This window comes from Blennius ocellaris (genome assembly GCF_963422515.1).
Source record: "Blennius ocellaris genome assembly, chromosome: 12".
In the NCBI taxonomy this organism is placed as follows: Eukaryota; Metazoa; Chordata; class Actinopteri; order Blenniiformes; family Blenniidae; genus Blennius; species Blennius ocellaris.
In genome coordinates, this window is record NC_137661.1 from 18,311,747 (window position 1) to 18,332,677 (window position 20,931).

General features: G+C 41.0%; 1 protein-coding gene across 1 annotated transcript in view; it reads left to right on the forward strand.

Annotated features, from left to right (window-relative positions):
• celf5a (cugbp, Elav-like family member 5a) overlaps nucleotides 1-20,931 on the forward strand; it is a gene marked incomplete at both ends in the record, with an annotated part of 175,729 nt that overhangs the window by 147,117 nt on the left and 7,681 nt on the right. The window contains 2 exons of the mRNA XM_080506901.1: nucleotides 6,272-6,418; nucleotides 14,206-14,371. Coding sequence (XP_080363027.1) covers nucleotides 6,272-6,418; nucleotides 14,206-14,371 — 313 coding nt within the window. The remainder of the gene's footprint in view (nucleotides 1-6,271; nucleotides 6,419-14,205; nucleotides 14,372-20,931) is intronic.

The window sequence follows — 20,931 nt, forward strand, 5'->3', positions numbered from 1 at the left end:
GTTGAATTATTCATCTAACTATAAGCAGGATGCCGAAGGGAGGGGAGGAAGACTGGGAGAGACAGTGAGAGATGGGGTGGAAGCGGGCGGAGGGGTGATGGGGCAGAGAGAGAATGAGTGAATGGACAGGATTTATACCACCTGCTCTGGTAAATTGATTATAGAAATCTGATCAACATCTCATATCCTGTGGCTGCTGGAGGAGAGGGCACAGTGTGCCTGCCTCGGTGAAATTAGCCAACCACCATTGGACTGTTATGCAGCTCAGCGGGATGGTGCTATTCAGAGCTAAGTGTCCATCAGTATTGTGAAGATCCTGGGAAATGCTATGACCTGTATATCCGGTGTGTTCATGGGACACATTGATTGTGTAAACGGGTTACATACAAGTATTCCAATATATGAAAATGTAAAATAAATTGTAATGTCCCATTACCATGCTTTGATGTACAACAAATACGCAATCTAATCCATAGATAAGTGAAACAATGCTAATGGAGGCACTTATTGTCTTTCAAATTATACAAACATGTATACATCTACTTATTTTAAGTCTTATATAAATACTCTATAATGAGCGGACACAAAGATAAGTCGAGAATGTATGTTGTTAATATTAGGCAGAGAGATCACAATGGATACATTTCAAGCTGATAGCAGCAGTAGCTGAGGTGTTGAAGCTCACCAATTATCATGAGTACAACTTACACAAGCTCTTTGATTGAGCCACCGCCAGAAGAAAGAATAAACACTCGTTTCTTAGAGATTATGACAATGCACACACATGCGCATGAATACATGCCTGTGCATACAAAACCATCTATAAACACTCTGTGAGTAGCAGGCAGCTCACACACACACACACGCACACACGCACACACACACACACACACACACACACACACACACACACACACACACACACACACACACACACACACACACACACACACACACACACACACACACACACACACACACACACACACACACACAATATTGCTCCTCTCACTGTTTCTCTGTGACGTGCTAATGCAGCCACGGACGAGGGTCAAAGGCTCCCTGACTGATCTTATTCTCCAGCTCAGAGGACTTGAGCTGAATACATTTGTGTTATTCATGTCGAGGGGTAGTGGGCATTTCGTATATATTCTATGTGCGAGTTGGGAAAGAAAGAGACAATCTGCATTAAGTGTGCATACGTTCGCAAAGTATGTATACGTGAATGGCAGTTAGAATATATATAGATATACTTTATGTATGGACACATGTGTAGGAGTATGTATACATCCAAGAAGTAATTTGTGCTTATGAAGGACAAAAAAAAAAGAATACACAGACACCGCTACATAATTTTATGTGTGTGTGTGTGTGTGTATATATATATATATATATATATATATATATATATATATATATATATATATATATATATATATATATATATATATACTCACACACACACACACACACACACACACACACACACACACACACACACACACACACACACACACACACAATAGCATAGTTCCAATGTCAGTATCACACTGTATTAGGAGGACGCACAGAAACCTTTTGCTGAATCTATTTCAAACCCATTTTATTTCAAGCATGAAAGCCTCCATATACCACACACACCTCTACTATTCCTTGGCCACACACATACACACACAGTAACACAGTTCAGGATATGAGTGGCTCAATTAAACATTTAAACACTAAAGCTGTAGAGCAAATTGCTGGGATTCAGCAGGGCCATGTAGCAAGTAAGTCCGGGGAGAAGGTGTAGGTCAGGCCCGGGGAGCTATGCAGGTTTTCTTTCTTTCTTTCTTTCTTTTTATCTGTTCACTTTAAAGCCTTTCTTAACTGACATAAGGACTCAAATAAAGCTGAAGCAGGATGATGGAAGGACAAAATACATCAAATGAGGGGAACCTTGATTTTCAGTGTTACAAAAAAAAAGTCTAACATTCAAATGTGAATTCTCTAACTGCTGAATTGGCTTTGTTTCGTCAGTTGGAAATAGCAGATGATCCTTCCATGATGATCAAATAAAAATGTTACTCAATACAGATGTATATGCATTCAGCTGCCACCTGTACAATGTGCACCTGTCATCTATGTTTATCCTTTGAAACAAAGGATATTTTCATTACTTTGCTTGAATATTGATATACATGTATTGTCATTTGCTATCATGAATTTGATCTTTCTTTCCTTCAAGTGGAAGTGGATCTTTAAACAGGTTTTGAATTGTAAGCAAATAATCACAATCGCAAATGATGGATTAAATATACAACAATTTCAGTGTTTTAGAACAGCTTCATTATGCAGAAAAGGCTTTGGATTGAGATATGGGGGGGGGGGGGGGGGGGGGGGGGGGTGGATTAAAAATTCCCAAGAAAAAGCATAACATATCTTGTAGCTGAAGGATTTTTTTCATGGAGAAAAAGTACAAGGAAAATTTGAAAACTGATGTTGGAAAATGAAGAGCAGCAATAAGAGACTGGGCAAGCAGTTGTTTCAACTCAAGAACCTGTTGTGTCCTTGACAGCTAGGATCCCAAGGAACAACACAAATGATAGATGGTTTACGCAAAACAAATCCTTTGCTGATGAATAAATGGAGAACAGACAGGTGTAGCTGAAGCTGTCTCCAGGTAACAACAACAAAAATACAATGAAGGGGAACTATGAAACACAGAAAGAAAAAAAACAATGTCACGGAGAGGGAGCTGGGGAAGAAATATATTGGGACAAGGGATGCTGGGACTGAAATGGCAAGCTGACACTGAAGCAGGAAGCACACAGGCTAAAAATTAAGGTAGAGATAGAGCATCAATTACAATGAGTGCTTATTGAGATGAAAATATGCACAAGTGCTTCAAAACAAATTATGAGACAGAAATTTAAAAAGGCCAGACAAGCAGAAAAGGGAAACCTATAATAAATGGCAGCACAAGCTTCTGCACATTTTACCGTTATTCTGATGAAAAACTAATTGAAATAGAAACGAACGTCTAATTATTACATACTGTCACATACCACAGGGGCTGTGTCTTCAATAACCCAATAACCTCTACACTAATGTAAACAGACCTTTAAAGTTCAACTCAGGTCAAATGCATAACTGAATATGAGGCTTTAGGTCTTCCAGTTTCATAAATTTGTGCAGCGAGGACAAACATCAACACCACCATCATTTGCAATAATAAGAAATCATAAAGCAGTAGACATTGGCTGTAGCGCCCGTTTTATCCTTCCTGTTTAACTCCCCCTCCTCCAGCAGCTCCCAATGCAGCTGGGAGCCCCCCAGCGGGGGGATTCTGCTCACACTTGGCAGCTTAAAAAATTAATGAGACTTTTGCTTCGCACCTCATCCTCCTCCCTTTATAGCAATGGAGATTCTGCTCGCTGATATCCTGACATATCTAGATGGGAAAACCTCTGTTATAAACAAATTTGGCATTAGATGCTTGGCCGACAAGCCGTAAGGTTTAAGCATGCTGAGGAGAACCGGTGGGAGGGCGATTCCGGTGTACAGACCTCCTCTGAAATAAAAGGCTTTGCAGCTAGTGGGACATCCATGGAAGATTATAAAAGAGAAAGGCACCAGGTTATGTAACCAGACAGGTTGATTCACAATAAACCGTGTTATTATTCAATTGACACACTCTGGTCTAGTTTTAGGTGAGAAAGAGGCTGAGTGACTGCTGAGTACCTTCTTATTCTCATCAGATTATATATCTCAGCATTTCACTAAAAATTAAATAAGCAGAGCAGGAACACACACTTCCCATTACTAACAATGGTAGAGCATTATTGGCTTAAAAAAAAATGTATGCCATTGCATCTTCTATGTATTCTGGTGCTACACAGCCCTGTCCTGCACTCTCCAAATGTTAAACCCCATAATGAGGTTAATGATGTAGATGACAGAAAGCTGGACAGACACAGGAGGTCTGCAACTTTGCCAAGGTCGGCCTTGAAGTGACTCAGCTTCTTTTTCATATTGGAGGCGGTGCTTCAAAAAAAAAAAATGGAGTGATGCCCTACATTTTATGCCTTGTGATCTCTTTGTTTGTGTTTATTGTGGAAGTTCACAATGAACAGCAAACAGGAAATTACTGTTTTAATGTTGAGAGAACTGTCCAGAGTGCAGGTGTTTGCCAGTGTGAAAGTTGAGCTGACCGGCCAGCCGGCTGCCCTGCCAGTCACTCAATCTCCACAACAAGACAACCAGTCATTACTCAGACAGCCAACTAACCAACAGGCGTTTCACCTGCAGTCTTTGAGCATGATTCAACCAGCAAGCAAGCATGGGGGATAGGCCTTTTTTTTGGTGGGGGGGTTATTGAAAAAGCAAGGGAAAAGGAACAAGAAGAGCATAAAATCTATATGCTCCAGTCGAACGTTCCAGGTCTTGTCTTTATATTTTTTTTCCTTCTTTGGATATCTTTATTGGTGTGAGGAAACATCTGAGGGTAATTTAAAGTAATAAAAACTGCAATGAAGAATGCAATAACCCAAATCATTATAGATGCCATTCACAACCACCTGCTGTGGCCCAACACAACTCTTTTCACCTTTCACTGACATCCAAACCCAGAAATACCCCTTTTTTAGCACTTTGAAAATCGTAACCACCCAACCTTCAATCCAGGCACTTCACAGGTCACTCCTGTTATTGACAATCTTGCATCAATTTTAGGGGGGCCTCTTATCATGACTGACACACAACCTTTCTACACTGTCAGATCAGAGAAATATTTCGGCCTTTTATGTGGATCGATTGGCCAGTTTGGGGCTGCCGAGGGGAGGAGAGGCGGAGCACACAAAAGGTCAACTGTAGCGCTAAATCATTTGAAGATTCTTAATGAAGGGTGTGTGGCGGACACACCTGCTGGCTCCATTACTGGGTTACAGGAAGCGGTTGCCATGTTGAAACAGGGACAAAAAGCCAGTCACACTGAGGTAAAGGAGGAGGAGGAGGAGAAGGCCAGTAAAAGACAGAATGAGTGAAATTGCCCTAAAAAGATACATTTTCTTTGAAGAACAGTGCAGCTCTTATTTCAAATCACTGTGCTTTACAGATCTTTTACCCTCAATGTTGGGAAATTGTTCTGAGGTTACATCCATGCGATGTACCCGAGCACTAAACCTGGGAGGAAAATATCAAATATTTATGAAATACACAGTGAGCCTGCTTCATCTCCAGGGACTTTATATCTTACACTGATTGAAATAATACTTTCTGTCTTGCACATCTGCCAACAGAGCAGGTTACTGAATAAGACTATTTATTTACTCTTCACATACCACTATCATCGCACAAAAGGAAGGGTCATTGGTCTAACCTTGCTGGCCAATTTGCATGTTCTCCCTGTGCCTGCCTGCGTAACTCTCAATTACTCCCACAATCCATAGATGTTGTTACATTGATTGTTGACTCTACAGGGGGCTGGCCTGGGTGAAGACGTATGGATTATTGGGCTTGGCACTTATTTGATGTGTTCCTGGTCCAAAGGAGAGGCAGGAGAAAGTACATTTGCTAGAAGGTCGGACTGATGTTGATTGTAATAACTGACTGCCTTAAGGGTCAAGGTCCTGTAATCTACAAAATACATTGGATTATTATCTGCAACAACACATATTTTCAAAGATGTGAGACATCTTGCCCCACCATTACAAAATGCATACTGGATAGAGCCAAAACAGTAGTTGTACCTTGATAATTGTTCAGCAGGTGGAGAGCATCTTGACCAAGGAGATGTCCAAACCTCTATTCTCTTACATAACAGGTAAACTGTGGAGCTTAAACTACTCTGAATGGCCACACAGTCTGTATGAAAGGGGCTGGATATTTCTGCAGGTAACAATGACCATGGTATATACAATAAGGGGTTTGGTTGTAGGTCGTGTCAAAGCTGCCGGCCGTGAATAATGCACAGGATGCAAGAATTAACAATATACTGTACATACACAGGGTTGATACATAGTTAGACTAAATACTGATGATAACAACAGTGTTGCTTTTAATAACGAAAGGATTCCTCATGAGCTTGTATTGAGATTTTCACAAGCTTCTCTAAATACGCTGTTAATTATAATTTTGATTAAATATAAATCACTTGAAAGGTTTTAGGGAGAACTACTTCAGGTTTGTTTGTTGAATGTCAGTATGAGGGATACAGACAATATTGCAGGTGTAGGCATACATGCTCTCTCTTCTCTAATATGTTTTTCTTTTTTCTTTTATACCTCCTCAGGGTGCTTCCTCCAGCTTGGTGGTCAAGTTTGCCGACACAGATAAGGAGCGCACCATCAGACGCATGCAGCAGATGGTCGGACAGTTTGGCATCTTTAACCCAGCCATCGCCCTTCCCTTCAGCACTTACAGCTCTTACGCACATGCGGTGAGTTGGAAAAGGCATATGTAGCACTCCAGTATAATTAAAATGAACACTCAATAGGTCCTGTTGCATTTATGTGCATGCATGAGACTGTATAGCTGACATGTGTGCACATTTATTCACTTTAGTCTTAACAAAGCTTTTACATCTTGACAGTATAATGATAAATTATTCATCTCTATTTTACTATTTTGTACATCTAACACTGTTTTTAGCAGCGGCTGGCTGCAATTTTGTTCTCATGAAACTCGTCACATCAGCCTAAAAGACAGGCATGTGTCAGTGTGGTGTTTGTAACTTGTGGTGCTGTTTTTCCAAGCAGTCAGGGGATCGGATACACTTAGTCGCACTTTATTCATCTGAATAGTCTCTATGAAGGAAATTGTCGTAACTGAGCCATGGCCCATCAAAACTGCCCTTCATCAGGGCAAACTGTTAGACTTCATGGCACTATGTGTCAGTCGATGGACAGTGTGTTTGAACCTTCCTGCTAAAATTGTTTGTTTTCATTTTCCTATCAGAGTCAACTCTGAAAATAACTCCAATCCTCAAAACTGTGTTTTGTTCCATTTTCATTTATATGACTCCTTACTGTCTTGCACAACAACGTCAGGTTTATCTGAACGCTCCAGCGCATTGCACTTTTTCTGTCAGATAACAAAGTTAAACGTGTACTGGGAAAACACCAGAAGTGACAAAAAGAAAAAAAGATAAGGATACTTATATGTACAGGAATTGTGGAAGTACAAACACCATAGATCGAAAATTTACCCAGGAGCTTATCTGTTAAGTTAAGTTTGATGACTGATCATTTACCAAGTTAAAGACCTCACCCCTGTTAAACAGTGAAGTTATGCGACTGTGGTGGGAGGCAATGCTGAATTAGGCTTACGCATGGTCTACCACCCAATGTCAGGGTTAGTGTGACTTAAATTAATTTTGCACAAAACCATGAATAGAAGCAAAATGTCATCTTGCTTGCTTAGTTATTTTTCTCCTTACATCATGCATATTTGCAAATAAATGCCGCTTTTGTTGCTGAAGCAAGGGAAGCCTCTGTTGTCTCCGTGTCGTCTGGCCCCACTTTGACTTGTTCTACTTGTAATACTGATACTGGGATTCGTAGTGCGTCAGCAATATTGTTTACATGGTGCCTTTTTTGTCAATTGGACTGAATTGTTTCTGATTGAGAGATCAGATTAGTCTGTGCGTATGAACACTGAATAAAGTGTGATTGACGTGCCGGTTTATATGGCCAAGGGTATCATGTGATTTCAATGCTTTGGCTGTTGCAGCTTTCAATCAGCAAGCCATTTGAGCTATTTTACAAACTGCTCATAGTTATTCTTACTATTTTGCACAAAGTGTGCACCTTGCCTAAATGAATGAATTGTGAAAAACAAATTGTTTTTAGTAGAACTTGGATTAGCACCTATTGTTTTGCAAAAACAAAATTTTTGTTGCAAAGCCAAATAGATGTATTTATTTTTTATTACCAATGTTTAAATACATAATTTGTGTGCACCCTTCTCACCAAATCTAAGAAACTACATGATGTTTCTGTGAAGTGTGATGCAATGTTTAAAAGTAAACTGTGCCCGAGTGGTAATTTCATACTCCTTCACTAGTAATGTCAAAATTCAATGAAGAAATATATATAACTCCTTCAAACCTGGGTATTGTTATTTTGTGACACATTCATCTACACTGATTAAAAAGTCTGAATAAACAAAATTTCACAACGAAATATTTTTCCATCCTGGTTTTAGTTTTTCCAAAGACATTGATATTATTTGGTGTTTTTTTTTATTTTTTATAATTCTTCTATACAGATGTTTTTTTACCTACATTTTTCCCTTTGTTGGCAAATATTGTCCGAGATGAAAATGATGAAAATGAGCTGGGCCAATCCTGTCAATGCCACTTTCAGCTTGTCTCCTTTTAATCAGTTCAGCCATTCCATTACACTATCAGAACATGGGCACATGCAGATTTCATCAGCTTGTATCATACCCTTCATCAACTTTTTCTTTTTGCCGTGCTAACACTGCCCACCACGCCACCACCCCCACCCCCCACCCCCAGGGCATGGCACCTCACACACGAGAAGGACCCTCGGCTCTTTGATGAGTTCAGACAGCCGATGCAGCCCCTTCAGGCTTGTGCCCCCTCTCCCCTCTATCACACTGTGTCTCTACTCGTCCCCCTCCCTCCATACTGTCCCTCCCTCTGGACCCCATGAGACGCTTCAGGGGCAACAGTTGACTCAGAATATTCCACGGGCAACTTATCTACACACAAACTTTCTTCTTCTCAGGCTGAGCGCACACATCCTCCAACACACGCACGCTACCTACTTGAAGGAAACTAAAATGAATTTAAGAAAAGCTTTCCATTTGGCACGGAGATAAAAAAAAACAAAAACAAACCTGGGCCTCTGTCACAGCAAACTGCACAAATACACATAAACATCTACAGAGAATTTATTTTCAGTGAAGGAGAAATACAAATTCACCTTATTCTGTTCTTACTTAGATATAAAAACTATATTTTTTTTTTTACAGTTTCTGAATTGTGAGGATTAATTGTTGATGTTAGCCAGGTCTTGGGGGTTTATCCATTTCCCTCATTTTCATATCACAGCTATGGGACCTACTGTGAAATGTGCAAATTGACCATCCCAGAGTAATTGCGAGGCCATCTCTTGTGCTCTCTCCAGTAAAACTCCCACCTTCATTACCATTCATGAAATGCAGTCCTTTCCCAGGAAATGTAGAGAAATGCAAATGTTTAAGGGGTGGTGGAGGCAGCGCTGGTCTGCGGGGAGACCATTGTGCCCCGCTCAGGTTGGCCATGACTCTTATTTACTGTGGCAGAGACCCGTGTCGTCTCATACAGACGCACACAAAAGTGGAGACACTCGCGCACACTGCACAGCAAATGCGCCCCCCCATCTCTCTCTCTCTCTCTCTCTCTCTCTCTCTCTCTCTCTCTCTCTCTAACCCATATAATATGACAAAGAGCAGGATGATGCTAGGAAATTGAGTTCCGCGCAAAAGTAACAAGGGCACGGGGGATACTCCAGCATTAGAGGGAATCAATTACCATTAAATCTAAAGGAGAAATGCACGTATGTGGTTGCTCGACACAAAGATTATACATCATGAATGATGTTAGCGAAGGTGAAATTCTCCTTGTATTAGTATTATGAATCACAGAGGCAGTGGGTGCCATGTACCTACATATAATGAATTTTCCAAAATAAAGTTGGTGGAGGAACTATAAGGCAGGGCAACCTTAGAGATAAACACACCCCAACTTTTGATAAAGTAGTAGGTTCACAGGAGGCAGCAATGGATTATCTGCAAGGCCATTGTTTTCAGATCTTGCTTAGCACTTATTTAATGAATGTAAATGCTGGTTTGGTCCACTCGGTATGTAATAATGTGGAATAAAGAGAAATATTAGTTATCTCCAGTGTGGGTGTCCAGGTTGTGCCGTGGTTATGACTACATTAGAATCATTGGTGCTTGCTACATACAAGTGCTGTGCAGTCCTGTAACCAGCGGGAATGTGCAGAAGTGATGCGATGAATGTTTCTTTGCTGCAAGATAAACTGCACATATTCCCCCAAGACGAAAAACCTGCAGTGACAGAAAAAGGACTTTTTCTCCAAAGACACACTACATGTTCACCTACTCTCCATATACACTGGCCAAGCGAAGAGGAGGTGGCACAGTATAGAATACAGACATGGGGAGAGATGGCATATATAGCTATAACCAGCAAATACAGTAAATGGTAAATTCAAGGAGCTACTTCTCCACTATAGCAGTGGATAGGATTATAGAGTTGAGCTGACAGCCAGTAAATTGGATTTTAGTCAAACCAGGGGAAGGAGGGGGCCTTGAACACAAATTGGTGGGGTACAACACTGACAACATGTGCCAAAAATGAGAAATGTGCCATTTTGACGATAGACACAGACACTGGTGTGCTCTGACAGGACACATCCTATTTGCAAAAGGTGATTTCATAGAACACAAGCCAAAGGAGAAGGAGAGGAGACTCCATGTTTTAGTCTTAGTGCCAGTCCGGTGATAGAAGTTCCCCAAGAATCTCTGGATGCAAGTGATCAGCAAAGTTGTTTGCTACCCTTTGTATTTCCTCCACACAAGACAAACACCATAGTTGGGACACATTTCGTTTGGTTTCGGGACACTTTTCTTTGTTCATTTTGTAAAGTGGCATCGCTTTGTGGAGCCAGCCATTTTACCTTCATTCAGTGTCTGTAGGTACGAGAGCTGAACACTGTTCGTGACAAAGAGAGAGGTTTCAGATTTAAAGATACCTCCTGGCCCTCTTGCCTCCCTCAAAGTTGTAATAGACTGAATATGAGCTAGATAAATGAGAGGAGACAAAAAAAATCGTTTGACTTGGTGCTAATAGTGACAATGTGTGGGTGGATGAGAGAGAGATGATAGCAGTAAGCTCACATTAGGAAATATCTCCCCCTGTTGGAGGGACTCGCATTCCAATGGAGGCTTTTTTTTTGCATCGCACCACATCAGAAATTATGGTAACAGATTACTGCATCATTTGTATGTACTGTACCCCCCCCCCCCCCCCCCCCCCCACACACACACACACACACACACACACACAAAACAAAGTGCATCAAAGATGAATAACCTATTAAAATCTTTGTGTGGAAATACTGCCTGCCAGCACGGTGGTTACAAATGAGGCCCTTGAGCTTTGGTCTTCAGTCTTCAGTCTTTTACCTCAACTCATTGACCCAGTGTCACCCACTCTCTCTTTTTTTAAACTCCCTTTGCTTTTGCCACCACCCCTTCTCTCTCTCTCTCTCTCTCTGCCCCCCCCCTCTCTCTCTCTCTCTCTCCCTCCCCCTCCCCTCCATCACTGGCTGGTTGGCCTATAAGGGGTCACATGTGACAGTGCTGAGAGTCGGCGAGTCACAGAGCAGCGCTACAGAGATAATTGCCATGTGATAAAAAGGTGATTGCCTGCTGGCACCGGGGGAGAGTAATGCCATCAGGTTGCAATAAAAAAGCAGATGTCTGACACTAAATGAATGCTGCTGGATCCCTGGCAACTTTCTTTGCTCCCTTTCATCTTGCGCACTTCTCTTTTGTCCCCCTTGTTTCTGCCTGCCTTTTCTTCCCCTTTTCCAAGAGGGACGAAAAAAAAGAAGAAAAGGTTGTGTCTGTGATGATGAAGACTCAGTTGTGCTCATTCTCTGCCGGAGACATTTGCTATCTGCTGGGTAGTGCATAAATAAAGGGATGGGAATGGCTTTTGAATATAATGCCTTTGAAATTTGGAAAAGGGTGAAAAAAGCATATACATATGAAAAGTAAAATGGAATGACTTTGAATATTTCTGTCAACATAACCACTCTGCCTCCTGCTCTTTAGTTTATTTTATTTCTGTTATCAAAGCCAATTTGTATTAACCAGTGCATTCCAACACAATTACATGCTTGAGTTTCCAATTTGCTGGATTTTAATTTGGAACGAAGCATCAATGAATGCCCGAGTTGTTATCCATGACAATCTGACGGATGGCATTAAGGATTGCATTATCTAAGACATGCATTTGGGAAGAGGATTGGATTTTGGACACTACGGTATTTACTCCCACTCTATTTTTGCTGCATCCAGGCCTGCCTCTTGTGTAAGGTCAAAAGGCCTACACAAGTAATAGGCTGCAAGCCTATTAGAATCTCTACAAAGTTCCCAGGCCTGTGGCAGCAGCATGCCTATCCTCAGAACCAAGACCAAAAACCAGCTCACTATGAGCAGTGTGACTGAATTTTATCTGTAATGCCTGCCCTGTCAGACCCCTCATCTCAAAGTTTAAACTTATTCACATACTCATGGGGGTGAAATCACAGCATTGACGAAAGCAAGCAAACCTCCACACCATTTTGTTTGTTTTTTTGCCATTACTATTATTTACCTACTTGTTCTGTTTTTGTCTTTTTCAGCTTTGCACCCTTGGAGGCTTAATTCATCGTATTTGTAGAGGAATGGATGGTGACTATTTGCCATGTTGATAAAATTATGCAAATGACAAACAGCGTTAATAGAGAGCACGAGCCAACATGTGGCTAATGGATGAGACGGCAGTGCTGGGCACTCAGCAGCAGGACATCAGCTTTCAGGTTACCTGACAGGGCCACTGAGGGAAAATAATTGGCTTTTCCGTTGCCGTGTCCCCATGCAAATACAAGCAGAGTGGCATTCTATACCTCCACCGTCGTCATTAGTATTAGTGGCCCTGGCATAGGAGTTTGATTTCTGCTTCTACGAGTCAGTCTCAGGCCACCACCATCAGCAGCTCCCTTGACACATACAGGCTATGCAGTATTAAATAGATGCAGAGGGGCAAGAGGTGTGTTTGTATTCCTTCACCACACAGGTTTGCATGCCTGATGGGCAGCTACACAGCCCACAAAAGATTATTGATTCCCTAGATAAACCCACTGGTTCACAAGCTGCAAAAGCCATTGTACAATGATGGATTTTCTTCTGAATTACGCATTCAGCATGTGGTTGGCACAGGGAGAATTTAAGCTGAGTGCAGAAGCTCAAATAGTCTCTATCACTCTTCATGCATGTTGTGTGGATCGGTGCTTGTATATGTGTGGCTTTTTGTGCAAGTGCAGCTCAGGGCAGCAGTGCATGTGAGCATGTCCTATGCATAAGAATAAACACAATGCGGTCTGCACTTGATGGAAAATAGTTCAGCTCTGACTTTTCACTTCATGCTAAGTAGAAATGCAGAGTGAATGAAAGGCCATTGATTTTATCTCTTTGTGGGATTGTCCAGTAGGCAAAAATTGACTGCCATTTACTGACTAACATACTGTATTGCTAACATGGCGTGAAATCTGATGTGCTCCCGCTGACTGTTTCTGTTACTTCATTGTTTTAAAAATTCCAGGTTTGGATTCAGCGTCAACTCCAAAGAAAGGTTCAGCACTACTATTTAAAGAATAAAGATGTTTTTTTTGACAAACTTTTCAATGTTAAAACTGTGGTCATTTAATGATGTTCCAACTTCAAATGTATTCTGTTTGCAGAGTATCATCTGCAGAGAGGACTTGCAGTTTGTGGCTGAATTATAAAACAAAGCAAATTTTTAACTCTGGATGAATGTCAGGCTACAAGCAGCAATCATCATAAATACATCAGAAAAATTAGAGATGAGTCCTGGGGAAAAACAGGCACAAGTGGGAAGCGTCTCTGGCATCTTTGTACATCCAAACAGAGTATTGTGAAGTTTGACAATTATAAGGAAAAGCATTGCAACTCTACAAACTTTCCCTGTTCCCTGAGCTCAAAGATAATGTGCACATGTCAACGCCTTGATTTGTATGAGCCCAACAGACAGCTATTAAATCGTTTCTGCAGCTGGTGACAGGCCTCCTGCTGGGAGGATAGACAGATTCACTAAACATAGGTTGACAGGCTTCTTTTTTCTTCTCTTTCTTTTATTCCGCTCTACTTTCTCTGTACTTCCCATGCACTATCAATCCATCAACCTCAACATACATCCCTGCCTCTCTACTACCCTTGCTGCATTTCGCTCCTGCACCGCTTCTCCTCTCTTTTGCCTGATTTCTTGCAACTTACTATATTTTTCATTACCATCTGTCCTCCCCTCACCCCTCTCGAACCCACGTCTCCCTCCTGCCTTCTCTCTCCCTTGTGCCATCCAACCATCCTCTCCTCCAACCATCTTTCCGTGTCCCTCTTCTTTAGCTCATGCAGCAGCAGGCAGCCATTATGGCAGCAAGCCATGGAGGTTACCTCACGCCAAGTGTGGCTTTTCCTGCCACGCAGATCCACCAGATGGGGGCGCTCAACATCAACAGCCTCCCACCCACCCCTATGACCCCGGTGTCGGGTGAGTTTCATCAAACCCTGGGTGAGCACAGAGTTTCATTCCCTTTCCTCTTGTGTGTGTGTTGTGTGTTCGTACTGTGGTGCTGAAGTCAACCTGGGTGTCAGTGGTATCTGAATATACTTTTTTGCATAGGTTTGTGTGTGTGTGTGTGTGTGTGTGTGTGTGTGTGTGTGTGTGTGTGTGTGTGTGTGTGTGTGTGTGTGTGTGTGTGTGTGTGTGTGTGTGTGTGTGTGTGTGTGTGTGTGTGTGTGTGTGTGTGTGTGTGTGTGTTGGGGGGGGGGGCATTGTTGCAGGAAAATAAACAGCTGCATCACAACCAAAAGAAAAGATGCCTACTTACTGGTAATTCAAAATTATTCCTCTGGAGAGAAACAGAGAGAGAACGATGAAATAATACGTTCAGTGGGATTTGCATGTTTATGTTGTTTGCAAACGCTGGAGATATTTGAGGTTACGGTAGTAGCTGCAGAATGAAGAATATCAATAAGTGAGTTTAAAGATAAGGCGCTAATTTCCCCATAGTATTTTGACCTTGTACTTCGAAGCACTTGAGCATGATCTGCATGCAGTTGCTTTTGTTTTCCATAACAAACAGTATCCATGCAGATGCATTACAGAGAAGAGAGAAGGACTTTGAAATACCTACCCTCTGCATAACATTTGCTTATTCAGCATTGCTTCATTTTCCTTGAGACAGAAGGGACTTCAAGATTCTCCACTCACTGAAAGCATGAGCCTAGATAAATAATACAGTAACTAAGTCTTTGTTGTATTTTACTTTGTCAACAAGGCAGTATTGAGTTTCTGAGGTGATATCGCTTGGCAACTTTAAACCAATCATTGGGGGAGAGAGAGAGAGAGCGAGAGAGAGGGAGAGAGAGAGAGAGAGAGAGAGAGAGAGAGCGAGAGAGAGAGCCATCATCAGTGCAATAAGGCCCGTTTAGTCTTTCATTATAACCATCACACAAATTGAGTATCTACAAGCATGCTGTACTTCATCAAATTCTTGCCAAACTGTACTACAAACTCATAGTTGTTTTGGGGTTTTTTTTTGTTGTGCAGTTCATTTTTGGCTGTGCTGAACACATTTTGCAGTTGTCAGTTGGATATTAAAACAGGACAGATAAAAGAGTAAATGTGGACACAATCACCACAAGATCTTTTTCATTATGTTTATCAGAAATGTCCCCATCTCCATCTCAAGCCAGAAACATTCTTGTATATGGAATACGATGGCGAGACATGCAGTGAATGCACATGCTGTGTGTATGTGTACACAAAATTGTTTCCAACATTGGGCAATATATCTACAAAGGAGGCCCATTTGTCAGCTATTCATAGTGATGTTTTCAGTGCAAAGCGTGCACTTTTTTGGGCGGGTATAATCAATCTGAGACAGTGATTAGAAGTGGAGCTCAATCTTGCTGAGAAGCTCTTATTTTGATGGGTATAGCACTGACAGTATTGCAATTCAGATCTTTGTGTTCAGCTTGCATACCTGTATTTTGCAACACAATAGTGCTGATGAAAGATAGTGCAACTGTACTGCAAGAAGCTCAGACAGTGGGTGAGGGTGGTTGCCTGTGTGAAAGGGCTTTGTCCTCGAGTCTTGATTGTATTGTTTATGCTGTCTATGTATGCTTTCTGAACTGAAGTCTCTCAAAAGCCCTGCTGCTGTCTGGGTCCCACACAAACACAGTCTATTTTGCTTTCGTTGGATAGCTAGAAAATTTAACGCCTATTCTTCTATCGGTACAGTTCGGTTGCCAGAGAGAGAGAGCGAGAGATAGAGAGAGAGAGAGAGAGAGAGAGAGAGAGAGAGAGAGAGAGAGAGGTGTCTATTGTGTGTAAATCTGATGCGTGTGAAGTGGTGCCATTTATCTACTGTATGTCCCCGCCAACTGATTGCCTTTTATTATTGAATGTAATATATTATTAACCCTTGAAAGACAGAATAGCTTTCTTGAAGTTTCAAGGACTATCATAAATATAAAATATTTTACTTCCCCTTCCTTCATTCATTAATATGAGTGTGACCGCCAGCAGCTGCAGGAGTGGCCGTCTGTTTCTCTGCACTGGTATACGCAGCTATTTCCTCTCTCCTTTTTCACAGTTGTGACTATGACTTATTTAGAGTTCATTGAAGGAATACATAACGTTACTGGCAAGGCTGCCTGTATAAGTAGGCCAAGAAAGTCTGACACTACTGGAAATCTGTAGGATGTCTGCCACGAGTCAGTGGAATAATTCATTGTAATATCCGAATCTGTTTTAGGGTGTAGGAGCAGAGTTCCTCCCTGCTTTGACATAGATATAATTTATGCATTAAGGTGTCTTGTCAGCTAAATTAAAGTTCCGAACAAATCTTTAAATTCTGACATGTGACAGCTGTGTACACACATATAAAAAGGCTGATATGCACTTAAATGTCCAACATTTTTCCATTCAGAACCTCTCTAACGCGTGTTGCTCCACAACATAACACTCTGGTGATGGTTTAATAAATAAGGACTTTGTAATCTCACAGGGTAAACAGGAAAATTAGTCTCTAATTTAAATGATCCGTATTGCCTCTGTAAAATCAAAATAATCATGTTTGAAAGCAGGCCAATGTACAAAGAGGCTCAGAGGTTAAGGGTGTTACTCCGAAAACAATGAGACATCCATTTGATCAGCAGATGCAAGGCATTTAAGCTTGATGGTGCATAAGCCGTTTGCCAGATGGTTCAGCTGATTAGAGCATGTATCCTTACAATGATGCATGATGAAGCTTTTGGAAAATAATGTTCACCAGGTGCCGCTCCCTGAGTGCCACAGAAATAATAAAAGTTAAACAAAACAAAAGAGAGCAAAGGGGGGAAAAAAAAAAAAAAAACACAAAAAAACCCTCTGAAAAAGCGGGGGTATTGGGGCTTTGGAGGCGGGTATGAGTGTGAGAGAAGACAGGAAGGCAGAATTGTATCCTGCTGGGTGTATGTGGCGAGGAACATGCGGTGTCAATGATGCTTTGTTAAGATGTGAAAAGAGTATAATCAAAGTCCTTTTAATGTTCTGTTGTACGCTGCCGCTCTACACTGAAGACATACATGCACAAGTGCCTATTACACAAACTATAGTGCAAATGCTCTAGAAACTGACACAACGTCCCTGCAGCCAGGCTGGATCTGCCACAACATCCCTGCTGGATTCAAATACGATTACAACACTAATGCAGAACGCTTCAGCAGCGACAAACACCAGGAAACTAATGAGCTGTTTGACACAGCGATGTTTCTTAATAACACCTGTCCTCTACTGCTGTAGTTGCGTGTCGTGCAGACACATTAGTTTCAAAACAAATTCTCAGACAAATAAATATCAAAGATAAATAGGGCAACATATAGATTTTCATAAAAAAAAAACAGATTTTGGTTATTTGATTACAAAGTAACTATTCAAAAAACAGTGTTGGTATGTATTTTAGTCAATCTCCGTTTACAAAATAAAACATTTCATTTTAAACAGCATCTTTTGCCACCTTACAAATTTCACAAATCTCAACTTAAAGGGTGCAGTTCTGTGAAAATATGCTGCTGTATCTCCTTGCCCTGCTGCCTGCAAGGGTTTGCAGAAAGCACACTTTATGCTCAGACCAAATCTGACCTATGTGCAAAACGGAGGTTTGTGCAAGCAGTGGAACTTCACAAGCTGCCCAGCTGGTCTACTCGGGGATCTGAAAGTCAGGCACTTTGCTATGGTCAGTGCATTGCATGCATATTAGCCTCAGGAGCCGGGCGAGAGCAGACTGCACGGAAGACTTAGAAGTGTGGAAAGTTGCTTTATGGAGTAATAATTGTTGGATGATAGAATTCCAGTCAATAATTTGATGTCAGGTGTTATTAAAACAATAATCATTGACAATTGTATTCGATGAGGAATTTATTTTGCCGCCTTCAGATAGATATGTTGAAAATGCCATGTGGCTATGAACATTTGTCACTGAAAGTGTAACAGAAAAACTGATTGCACTGGAGACCAATCACTTCTACCTGTCCAACACAAAAATCACTGAGCCTATGATATTTGAAGAGCAGCTTAGAAGAACCTTTTGTCCTTTAAGGTGTCATTGAGCTTAGAAGAAATAGATCAAGCAGGTAGAGCACTGGGAGACCAAAATGAACAAGATGGGCAAAGGGAGGAACCCCACATGTGGTTTACAGACCATGACTCAAACCATCCTGTTGAGTTATGAGGCCATTGCTGCCAGTTTCTCTTTGGTCTTGGGCAAATGTTGATTTGGACATTTGAAGCTAAAACTCATGATATTTTTTATTGTTACTACAAGGATCCTGATCTTTTTGGTAGCTTCTGATTTGATTGACTCACTAGTTTATTGAAATCAGATGCAAGTCATTGATCATTGTTGTGTTGGGTCAAAACAAAAGGGAAACACCGTTTTACATCCAAGCAGTGGCGGTACCAGAGATTCTTTTCATTTCGGCCTCACACACAAAGACACTAGCTCCTGCTGCCAAAACCTCCACTTGAAGAAAAAGTATTTGGTTCGATGGATCTAATGACATTAATAAACACTGCATAGAGAGAACCTGGAGTCAGAGCTCGGATCTCAAACACCAAATAGGCAATAATCATGTACTCTCCATGATATGTCATAACAAAAGGATACGTGGGTTATTGTGATTTAGAATGAAAGCATGATTTTATCACCTTTTTGCAAAAAGAGCTCCATGTTTCATTACTATTAGTCAGTCACAGTCACCAGGACAAATGCACTCGTAATAATAAGTCGTAAGATCAAAGGTTTATGAGTAGGCTGCAGCGATTGCCTGAATCAGATTACACTGCGTTTTATTTAAAAAAAAGAAACATAAATACATGTTTTATTGGTGTATTTATTAATTAACCAGGCAACAAATTATAATCTTCACACATTAAAGACATCTAAATAAACCACATTATTTGCACACCCAAGCCCCTTCCCCACCACGCCGTCTTTGCATCCAAGCACTATTGAATTACATCATTAGTGTCAATAATGTATCATCCAACACACATCACACCGTGTTTCAATCACATCACTATTTTTTTTTTTTTTTATTATGTTCAAGATGAAACAATGTGTTGTTGATTTCGAATATAACTCATTGATTCACAAATGAATGAATTTTATGTCAGAACTAGATATTTATTACTTATCCAAAGTACAGGTTTCAAAGTCACAGAGATCTTCTCAGTATGCCTCCTGGCCTAAGAAAAGCCCCCCCCCCCCCAACCATAGCCAGATTTATTATTCATTGCAGTCAGACATTCTCGCTTTCACTCTAAATGCATCACATTTCAAATCAGTTAGATGAAAGCATCTGTTTTGAGTGCTTATTACTTGTTCCAGCAAAAGACAGTCCTTGTGCTAATGACTGCACTCTCCAGTACGGGTATAGCATTCCTCGTTGATTTGAATGTATAATTAGCATAATAAATACTTCTGTCGCAAGTGAAGACTTCTTTCGTGAGGCAATCATTGCAAGGAGCAAATCAACAGTTTTCCCATCTAAGAGGAAGCCTGCCAGAATATGAATGCAATTTTGCTTCCTCACATAAATACAGTATGTGCAATGTGACATATACCTATAACATGCTGTTTAACTGTGTAGCCATCCTTTATGCAGTAATAAAGAGTGGAGACTGGTAGTTAAGAGATGCCTATGTAGAATATGTAATCTGCTGTCCTGTAGATTTGTATTCACCCATGCCAGAGTGGGGGAACATGTCATTATTACAGGCCGAGATATGCAGTGCTCCCTGACAGCTACATGTATATAGGCACTCTCGTGTGTGCATTGTAAACAGGCTATGAATACAATTTTCCACAATGCAAGAACTATATGTCCACTGAGGTATAAAATGAAAATGTGTTGTTATGTTCCAGGTCAGGATAGTAGGAGATACCAAGACATTGTGACTGAGATAAACTCTGGGTCTTCATACGTAAGACGTTGGACGACGAGGACAGTGAAATTAAAATGTAATCTCTAATTTAGTGGGCACGGCATGTGTGTGTCTTTTGGGGGTTTTTTTGTGCATCACATGCACGAACCAACGATTCTGTGTCAAACTACAATGTTCTTCAGTACAGCGAAATGTGTTAACTGCATTCAAACCTACCAGTAGTGGGCAGCTACTGCATCGTGCCCAGGGAGTGCTCTGCAAGTGGCAAAACCCACAAGTGAGATTCAAATCGCTTACCCTTCAAACCCCTTCCTTCAAACTTTTATGTTATAGTTTTAACTGCTATCAGCGTGATTCAGACTTACAGTGAATGGATCAAAGAAGCTGACTGTAACTTTTTGCAATACTGAAGCTGTGGACATTTACAATTATAAGAGAGCTCTATTTACATCAATCGTGATTCAATACTAAGGCATGGTGTTTCCCTCCAAAATGAAAATTCTAAGTGGAATGCAGTGTTTTATACAAGTGAACATAAAACTATTTATTATTTTACTTGAACTTGCCATGGCAGTTTAATAGTGATCTGTGTTATGACTGAATGTCTCCCACAACCACCAAGTAAAAAATTATGT